The sequence below is a fragment of the Carassius auratus genome, chromosome 9, assembly GCF_003368295.1.
Source record: "Carassius auratus strain Wakin chromosome 9, ASM336829v1, whole genome shotgun sequence".
NCBI classification, from domain to species: Eukaryota; Metazoa; Chordata; class Actinopteri; order Cypriniformes; family Cyprinidae; genus Carassius; species Carassius auratus.
The window spans coordinates 9,149,099-9,160,163 of record NC_039251.1 but is presented as its reverse complement, the minus strand read 5'-3'; the positions used below and the strand labels follow the sequence as shown (position 1 = coordinate 9,160,163).

The 11,065-nt window shown below is 38.6% G+C and overlaps 1 protein-coding gene across 6 annotated transcripts in view; it reads right to left on the bottom strand.

The window, feature by feature from the left end:
- The window catches only part of LOC113108296 (histone deacetylase 4-like), a 201,100-nt gene that overhangs the window by 88,203 nt on the left and 101,832 nt on the right, over positions 1–11,065 (bottom strand). The window contains exon 1 of one of the 6 annotated variants that reach the window (XM_026271249.1): positions 10,357–10,762. The exons of the other annotated variants lie outside the window; for them this stretch is intronic. Coding sequence (XP_026127034.1) covers positions 10,357–10,360 — 4 coding nt within the window. The 5' untranslated portion in view covers positions 10,361–10,762. Of the gene's footprint in view, positions 1–10,356; positions 10,763–11,065 lie in introns of those variants that run through there. 6 annotated transcript variants of the gene reach the window in all.

Sequence of the window (11,065 nt, the reverse complement as noted above, 5' to 3'; positions counted from 1 at the left end):
CCCCACAACAGAAGAAACAAAAGCACTCAGCGGAAGCCCCGAGGCCACACAAAGGCCAGCGTCAAAGGCTATTTGATATAATGGAATAAAAAACCACTCTTTAATCCTGACCCAATCATGTCATAAAATCATATTGATGACGCAAATCCTTGGTCACAAAGGGTCCGTTGATGCCCGGCCCCCTGAAACTGACCACTATGCTCTTTTGCAGTCCACGCTCAGCTGGACAGGAAGCAGTCAACTACTGAACTACTTCCTCCACATTTACTTTGCATCAATAAGTGGTGATAAGAGCGTTGTTTATCTGTGTCTTTGCTGTCAAGAGACAGGCAAAACATATTTGAAATTTACCGCCCAGTCCAAACAAAGCCCAGTGGCAAAAAAAACCCAAACAACTATTGGCAGTAATTAAAATGGCAAAGAAAACAACAGTGCACAAGCAAACAGAAAACTCTAATTCAATTAATAAATACTTTTTAAATGTCTTTCATTCAAAATGGCTAATTTTGGTTTGCTGAAAATGTAATAGTTTAGATGTGAGTTCAGAAGGGAACAAACACTGGCCCAAACCCAAATGATGCACATGTGGCTCCCTTTCAATTTATGAGTATGATTTTGAACTGCATTTTCCACAGGAAGTTGAACTGTAATGACAAGAGGATTTTACTGAATTGCAATTCAAAGAAATTTGACACAGGTAATCGGTTTTGGAAAATCTGTCTGTCTGCTTATAGTACATTTGTCTGTCCCTCCATCCATCATATCTACCTATTTGCCTTTCCTTCCATCCTTCCATCCATCTACTTATCTACAGTATCTCAGTCTGTCTTTCTATCCATCCATCCACTGTAACTATCCATCAGTCTATCCATCCATCATTTGTTTGTCTAACCATTTGTCTTTCCATGCATCCATCCTTCCATCATATCTATCCATTTGCCTTTTCTTTCCATGCATCCATCCATCCCTTCATCGGTTTACCTACCTTCAATATATATCCATCAACAGTATCTATCCGTCTGTCTTTCTATCCATCCATCCATCCATTCATCCATCCATCGTATCTATCCAATTGTCATTCTATGCATCCACCCACAGTATCCATTCCATCATTGTCTATCCATTTGTCTCTCAATCCATCCATCCATCCATCCATCATATCTATCCATTTACCTTTCTTTCCATCCATCCATCCACAGAATCTATCCATCAGTCTATCTTTCTATCCATCCATCCATAGAACATATCATTAATCTGCCTATCCATTTGTCTTCCCATGTATCCATCCAGAGTATCTATCAATCAGTGTCTATTCATTTGTCTTTAAATCAATCCACCCATCCATCCAACCATCCATTCATTCATCCAGTCATATATATCCATCTACCTATCTACAGTATCTATCCATCAGTCTGCATATCGGTTTGTCTTTCTATCCATCCAACAATCTGTCCCTATATCCAACCAACCAATTACCCACAGTTTGGGGAAGTCGTGGCCTAATGGTTAGAGAGTCGGACTCGCAATCCAAGGGTTGTGATTCAAGTCTCGGGCCGGCAGGAATTGTAGGTGGGGAGAGTGCATGTACAGTGCTCTCTCCACCCTCAAGACCACGACTGAGGTGCCCTTGAGCAAGGCACCGAACCCCCAACTGCTCCCCGGGTGCCGCAGCATAAATGGCTGCCCACTGCTCCGGCTGTGTGTTCACTGTGTGTGTGTGTCCACCATACAGCCATCCATCTACAGTATACAAGTGCTGGTCATATAATTAGAATATCATCAAAAAGTTGATCAAACATCTTCCCCATGATTGTGTAGCCTACAGAACTAAACTGAGAGACCATTTAAAGGCTTTGCAGGTGTTTTGAGTTAACTAGCTGATTAGAGTGTGGCACCAGGTGTCTTCAATATTGAACCTTTTCACAATATTCTAATTTTCTGAGATACTGAATTTGGGATTTTCCTTAGTTGTCAGTTATAAACATCAAAATTTAAAGAAATAGACATTTGAAATATATCAGTCTGTGTATAATGAATGAATATAATATACAAGTTTCACTTTTTGAATGGAATTAGTGAAATAAATCAACGTTTATCCTGTAACGATGATATATCATTTATATCCATTAATTTGTCAATCCATTTGTCTCTCCATTAGTCTGTCTATCTGTTTGTCTTTCTATCCATCCTACTATCCAATTGCCTACAGTATGTATCCATGTTTATCTATTTGTCTTTCCATGTATCCATCCACAAAATCTATCCATTTGTCTTTCCATCCACCCATTCATCTACAGCATATATCCATTTGTTTGTCAATCCAGTTGTTTCTCCATCCATCCATCCATCCACCTACAGTATATATCTATCCATCAGTCTAAACCATTTGTCTTTCCATCCGTCCATCCATCTGTCTGTCTATCCTGTCTTTCCATCCAACTAAAGTATCTATCCATCAGTTTATCAATCCATCCGTCCAAACTTTTATCCATCCACCAACAATATATAACCATCCATCTGTCTATCAATGTTTCTTTCCATTTATCCAGCCTATAAACTTTTTTAAGCAAACATTCAAAGTTTGTCTCCATTAACTTTGCTTTTTAGTTACAGTAGTTACATATTTGAATATCTCTGAAAATCAGTTAATTTTAATTCTTCCTTACATTCAAATTAAGGAAACCAAATTCACTCAATTAAATTCTCATTTTTGCACAACTGAACTGAGAACTGTAAGATCCACTTCGTCACCACCTCAATTTAAGCAGAGAGCGTGCAGAGGCAGGATGAGCCTTCCCTGCGCGTAAAGCCCAGATACAGTGCTAAAGTTTGTTTACTAGTCTAATTATTTCTAACAGAGAAGATTAGATAGCATTTGCTGTGCTCTCAGAGGATATACTCTTGGCACACACTTAGGAAGACTGTTAGGACAGCCAGGGCACTACATGTTACAGTTAGGATACACACTGGAGACGTAGGGGATATGCATTTCTACCCAATTAGAATGATGCAATATAAGCGTAAAGAGAAATAATCACCCCTGCAGCACTACTTCTGCAAAAGGGGATTTGCTGACCTGCAGAGCGCTGGCCGAACATGCACACGGATACACACCCACATGCTCTACGGTCTGAAATGATGGAGATTGATTCGCCAAGGCCATGAATGCGGCGGCCAACCATTACACTATGTACCTTGTGAGGAGTGATGCATCCTGGGACAGTGAGCACTCTGCACTGCTATCCATCAGCAATACATCACATTTAAGTCAGGAAATGGGTGCAGGTGCAACTCTACTGAGAGCAAGTCCAGGCATCTCTACTGCACCAACTGTCCTGCCTAAAACAACAGCGTCCAGTTTTTTAATGCTCACTTTAACAAGACAGAACTTATGGAGAGGCTCAAACACACACACATATACACACACACACACAGGTAGAGTGCAGCAGATTCAAAAACAGTCAGACAGTGCAGAATTTAGGGGTCTTGAGACGTGTTTTAGAACTTGACAGGCTATTAAAAACATATTTCATCTATAAATAGTTAAATAGTTAAAATACTAGTATAATATGAAAAGTAATGTTAATTTAGATTTTTTTATTTTGATATAGTAAATCTCAAAACTTCTATTGTCCAATTTTGGTGAGCCTGTGTGAATTGTAGCCTCCGTTTCCTGTTCTTAGCTGACAGGAGCGGCACCTGGTGTGGTCTTCTGCTGCTGAAGTTCATCTGCTTTAGGGTTTGATGTGCTGTGCGTTCAGAGATGGTATAATGCATACCTTGGTTGTAATGAGTGGTTATTTGAGTTACTGTTGCCTTTCTATCGTCTCTAACCAGTCTGCCCATTCTCCTCTGAACTCTGACATCAAGGCATTTTCGTCCACACAACTTCCGCTCACAGGATATTTTCTCTTTTTTGGAGCATTCTCTGCAAACTCTAGAGATGCATGAAAATCCCAGTAGATCAGCAGTTTTTGAAATAGTCAAGTTGTCTTCACTACATCTAGATGCCTCCATTTCCCATTGAGTTGCTGCCATGAGATTGGATGATTAGCTTTCCTGAGAAGCACAGTGCGGCTTAGCCCATTGCCTCCCTCTGCAGAACACTGTCCCTGAATGACCCTCTGACCCTCTGCTGGGATGTGGAGCTTAATGAAGTATTGGGGAAGCATCAGAGCTGCGTGCTGATTACGTCAGAGGAGCCCCGGTTTTCCACAGGCCACGCTCAGATGAATAGAGGAGCATTTGTTCTGTCCCATTTAGAGACAAGCCACACTGATGATCACAGACGAGTGTCCAGAACACACTATAAGATGTGAATTAACTTAAGAATGAGGAAAGAAAAAGAGGTGGCCATTACACAACAGGACATGCACAGATAAAATTACCGAACATGCCACACAAGATGCATCCATTTCAAAATGATTAATTCTAGAAACCGGAATATTGTCTTAATTGCATTACAGCAAGCTGGATAGCATCTTTATATGACAAATACATTTCCATATGCATGTAAACAGTCACTGGCAGAAAAGAGGAAACAGAAAGGAGAAAGATAGAATGAAAGGGAGGATTACGAAAGGAGAATTTACTCATTCTAAACAGAAGCTGCTATAAATAGCCCAGGGTAAGCCATCTTGTCCATAAACATTGACTACAAATGGCATGAGTCACTTGTTTTTCCAGTTTCCCCTGGGGCTTCGCAGGAATTACACAGGAGCGCTCGTCAATATTCCCGTGTGTTGGCAGGTTACTGTCGTGCAATAGCTGATCAATGAAATGTTGTGATTGGCTTTCCATTCATGCAAGTGCATGACAGGTGTTGCCACCGTCTCATGCTTTGAGCTGTTAACCTGAGAGACTCCAGCACATCCGTGTTTGCACTATTCCAGAAATGTAAAAGACTGTAGTTTGAATGTCAAGAAACTTGAACTACCTCAAAGAAACAATAGGTCTTTGATAATTTTATGCATATTTGCAGTCCAAGAGGATACTGTTGGAATGCCTTGTCTCGACATTCTCCTTTAAAGCACCACTACCACTAAAATGTTAAAGCTTAAATTGAAATTACTTACTAAACTCGAAGTTAATAAACTTAAAGGAGACAAATGATGCCCCTCTCAGAAGTTTCAGCTCAAAATACCCCACAGATCATTATATCAAACACTGTTTTTCGTGCCTGTCTCTTTAAATAGAAATGAGCTGCTGCTCCCTGCCCCTTTTTCCAGAATAGAGCTGCACCATTACAGCTCGGACCTGCTAAAAAACATCTGTTTTGGTCCTGATTATCATGTGCCTTGCGCTGAAATGCAGTCTTAAGTCGCTGGGGCAAATTTATAGCAATAGCCAAAAATAAAAGGCATGGGTCAAAATGATAAATTTTTACTTTATGCCAAAAATCATTAGGATATTGTGTAAAGATATGTTCCATGAAGATATTTTGTACATGTCCTACTGTAAATATATAAAAACTTAAGTTTTGATTAGTAATAAGAATCATTTGTACAAATTTAAAGGTGATTTACTCAGTCTTTAGATTTTTTTGCACCCTCAGATTTCAGATTTTCAAATAGTTTTACAGTATCTCGGCCAAATATCTCCTATCCTTACAAACCATAAATCAATGGAAAGCTTATTTATTCAGCTTTCAGATGATGTATACATCTCAAATTTGAAAAATGTACACTTAAGACTTAATGAATAAAAGGTTAAAAAGAACAGCATTTAGTAAAAACTGAAATCTTTTCTAATAAAATAACTAGGGCTAGACAATCAATCGAAAAGAAATCGAAACCAAAATTGAGAAACCCTAACTGGCGTAATTTTCCCTTGTCAGTTATTTATTTTTAATCCTATTAAGTACTTTCCCCTTAAAACATTTCTACTGCATGAGTAGTCGGCGCTATGTGGACGTGACTGTTGTGCTCGCGTCTTTTAAAGCATCTCGCACGTGAGTGGCTAACAGAAGTCAGATTATCTTCATATAAAATACAGTGATTTCATTTTCTTTGATCTCTGGTTTTAAACATTAAAGAGTGATGGGGTCTTTCAGGCCCGTTCAGTTTTCCATCCCCACTCCACCCTACAGCCTTTAAATAACTGAGACACAAAGTCGTTTATGAGGTCATTATGACATCAGTGGGGTTGCCGTGACATCGGCGTGTGTGTTTAACAACCGGGTGTCTCTAACGACTCCTGAACGTAAGCTCGGCTGTGCAGGCTAAAAGCCAGACGCCGGCAGCTAGAGAAGCGTTCTTAAAAAAGTCTCTTTTAGTCTAAACAGCCACTTAATAAAAAGGCCTACACACTCAGCTCTTCCATACAGCCATCCGCACTTGGCACCAACCACACATCTGGCCTTGAAAGGCAAAGAGAAAGTGAATTACAAGTGTGTGTGCGTTTAGAAAATCAAAATTCATCCAACAGGATGCAGCTCCCATTAAGCTTCACTGCAACATGTTTAATCCTCATAAGACTAGAGCACTAGCGAAATCAATCGATGCTCTTATCTTCCCCCAGCTCATGCTATCATCTATAGGACAATTATCTTGTCATCCAGTCAAATACTGGAAGACGATGCCAAAAAAAAAATAAACCATCAATGTTCCCAAACCCGAGCCCTGAGTGCTATCTAAAAAGCCTGCGCCTGCGCTTCACAGCAAGCCTTGAAATTTATTCCATTAATTCAAGTGCAGTGAAAACCACTGGTCACCGGCAGCCATGCTTTACTTGGAGGCTTGCGATGAATGCACAATTACAGCCTCTCACGCCAGGAGTGTGCTGTAATCACAGCTTAAAGAGATGCGTGTCGGCCGCTGTCATCGAGGCGTATCCCGTGAATCTCACGCCAATGACGCCATTGCCTATCCAGCCATTAGCAAGACAAAACAAACAGAGACCAAGCTGTATGTATAGACACGCAATCTTTCAGAGCTGTCCTATTTTTGAGAATAGCTGCTCAAAGACCCTAACGCTAATCAGAAATGACATGTTTACAGTAAACGGAGGATAATGTATAGACGCCATCGCCAATTACTCCATTCAATGGACCACCGTGTCCATAAGCTCAACCCAAACATGCTAATGTGCCATTATACAATGAGTCCTGACCAAACATTCACCCTCATTATGGAGAGGTCAGTGGCAGTTCCTGGAAAGCTTGATGTAAAAAGAGTGGGATTTTTAATGATGCACTGAATAGTTCATTTTGATCATGAAGCAGATATTTTAATAGCATCTCTGATACAATCTTCAACAAAAAGTTTGCACATTAATATTAATAAATCTCTTATATTCTTGTTTATGAATAACTGATTCAATTTGATTTGAATTTGAACAGTTTAATAATACATTAACATTATACAAAAATCTTTAATGGAGTCCCTGCAATTAAAGGGGTCATCAGATGATCATTTTACACAAGTTGATACAATTCTTTAGGGTCTTAATACAAAGTATAAAACTTTGGTCAAAATCTCTCAATGGTAGTGTAAAACAACACTCCTTTTACCTTGCCAGAAACAGCTCTTTTCAAAACAAGCTGTTTTCTTGCATTCCTCTTTAAATGCTAATGAGCTCTGCTCACTCCACCCCTTTCTTCCAAGCCAAAAAAACTTTAGCCGCATTCATCATTAAACATGCAAACTAGCACATTATTAGGAAAGACGATTTGCAAGGATTCATTAAAAATAATAATAATAAAAAAAATATATTCACTTATTTGTTGGTGAGGCTGGACCACAAATTATTTGCACAAACAAAAACACATTTAGGTAGATGGGGTGCAAATTATAAATTGCATTTTAAGAATTCATGTATTTAATAACAGAAATATTATAATATTCTATAAGCATATTTTAAATTATAAAACAATATTCAAGTATTAAACTGCTACATTAAATTTAATCATCAAAAAATGTGTTTGTAAGATACATATTTCAAATACCATAAAAAAAAAAAATACAATTAATAATGAAACTTCTACAAACTGAAGTTCTGATTAAGTTGTTGGCAGATAGCACAACTGATAAGCTATATCAGGAAGCAACAAGCCCTTCATAAGAAATACAGGCAAAAGCTTTTATCAGATCTCGCTCTCTCTCTCACTCACTGCAAGTCAAGGTCTCTCGTCCTCATCTAGACTCCACCTCTAACAAGATGCTCTAGGCATTTCCCTCCAATAGTGGGAGCGACCAGCAGCTGGAGCTATTTATATCCTCAGGTCCCCTAGCAGAGCAGCGGCTTGACTCGGCACGGCTGGATTAGGATTAACTTGTGTTTCCAGTCCATGACACTGATAATACGAATGTCCTGCTTAGAGCAGGTGGAAATAGCAAAACAGTACATATCTAACATCTTTCATCACTTTGTTGATATTCATTATCTCAATATGTCTGTATTCAATCTGAATTGGAATAAAAAAGGACTACACAGGAAAAATCTGAACCAACATAACAATAAATAATAACAATAACAAATAAAACAGCAATATCAGATCAACAAATACCTGAAAAAAACCTGCCCCTAAATGACACGTACAACAAAACAACCTGTCATTAGTCAATGGTCATGTCAGTTAGATCAGAAATCTGTCTACATGAGTCTAATGGAAGGTTAGACCTCTCAGTAAATAGTTTGAATTAATTCTTTCCTCATTAAAACTTCAGAAAAGTGTAAAGAAAAATGAGACGGACCTACTCGACATGAATGAAAACAGTGCTGAGGAGAGAGAGTAGGGGTGAGCAATGCCCATTCAAATGTGAATGGCACTGAGGTAGGACACTGCGGGCCCCTGGATGACTAAGTGTGTGTGTGTGTGTGTGTGTGTGTGTGTGTGTGCGTGTGTGTGTGTGTGTGAAGGGCTGTGCACACATTGGCAAACACATTCATGACAACTTTTATACAATGACACAATAAGGATAGCAAGATACTACAATAACAAAACTCTTTCTTCAAAGTATCTCACAATATACAATATGACCATGGTAGTATTATTTATACACTAGAAAAGTAATTTTTATTATCTATGTTGCATCATTTATATGGTATTCCTTATGTTCTTAATTCCTTATTTCTTAATGTTTAAAACTTGTATATTTTATTTTGCAGTATTTATTTTTATTATTTTTTGTTGTTGTTTTAAAGTATTAGCAATTTTGTTCTTTTGACATTTTTACTTGCATTTTGTAATAATTTCTATAGTTTTTAAGCATTTCTTTGTTTTGAATTTTTTTTTCACATATATTATTAGCTTTAGTTGTATTATTTATATAAAATTATAATATTTATAAATCTCTTTACAAAATAGCTTTTATTTTGATATTTTTCATTTTTTATTTTGTTATGTGCTTTTGTCATTTTTATACTATTATTTATTTTTATAGTATTTGTATTTAGTTGTAACTTATTTTTTATTTTAGTTGTAGCCATTTTAGTAATTATACATAAAATTAGAAATGTTTTCTTTGGTAAATTACGGAGTGAAATACGTTCAAATTTTTAATCTAACATTTATTCTGTAAAAAACAAAAATAGTTTTAGTATCAGTTAAAATAACAACACTGGTTAATGCACATTCATCAAAACAGGATAATAAATACTGACAAATAAAATACAAAATTAAAAAAAAAAGTTCATATTTCTGAATATTTTAATCTAAGAAGTAAAAAAAAAAAAAAAAAAAAAAAAAAACAGTTTTGGCTCTTAGCTCTGATTGGTTGAGCCACGTTCCACGGGATGTTGTAAAACAGCCAATAAACATTCACATGTGATTTCATCAGTTCAATTATTATTAATATTATTAATTCGACAAGTTACGATTTTCCTCTGCAACCCTAAACAACTAATCTGCGCTTTGTGATGCCAAACACCTTTTAATAACAAGTTCCTCGTCTTGACTTGTTCGGGACACGTCCCGCTCTGCATTAAGCAATAATCCATGTTTCTCTACCCCATGTCATGCGTAAAAAGCATAACACAGTCCGTCGTTTAAACAGTACAGCAGGATCTCTACCGGCCGACACATCCGTCGTCACACCGCCCAGCCCTACTTTCAATCCTCACCAGACAGACTGTCCAGGACAGAGACCCTGCGCCACACACACAGCCAAGCGGAACACCTCACACACACACACACACACACACACACACACAATACAGTGAAGGACTGACAATAAAGTGCATTGAAAAGCTCTCATCACTTGTTCAAGGATGCAGCGTGCATGTACACACACCCACGCCAGAGTGTTAGCGTATCTCAGCACCATGCAATAAAGCCATAGTCTTTACACACCCGTCCGTCCATCCACCCACTCAACCTCCCTCACTCAGAACAGCCCGTACAGAAACAACGCTTACCCATCAGCCCCTCAAGTCCAGAGCAGGGAGACAGCAGACAGTGAGCCGGAGGGGTTACAACTCTCAGGAAACACAATACCTCTAACAGTGCTGAGTGTGGCTCTCTCGGTCTTTCACATTCCCCGTCTCGCTCTCACTGACTCTCTTCCCTCCGGCTGTGTCTGTATCCCACTCAGTCACCCTTTGCCCCTCCCCTCTCTCTCTCTCTCTCTCTCTCGCCCGCCCTTCCTCTCAGCTGGTGACATCACAGAGCCGTTGCAGGCATGCTGAGTGTTTATGTGCACTGCTGTAGTTTCCTGGAACACGGGGCAGATTCACAGAAGCTCCAAGACTCCCTCTCCCTCGCTCTCTCATTAGCACACTACTCTGCTGTTTACATAGAGCACAACAGTGACCACCCACTTTTTTAGCAGCTTCAGTTCGGGAAGTATTTTTCCCATTCATTTTCTGAAATAAATAGCTCTAAAAAAACCAGCATGCTCTGAGTTGAAATCACAACATTACACGTGGCTCAAAGCAAAAAGGGTTTGATCTGGGGTAAAAAAGTAAATTGATTAAATGAACTACTCAACACATAATGCATTGTGGAAAACATGAGGGAATCAGAAATAATGCTGTAATTTAAAAAAAATATATAGACACGTGTACGTTTTAGAATATATCCCACTGACAAGCTGCGCAAAATATGACCGTGTTTTTGCGCAGCTTG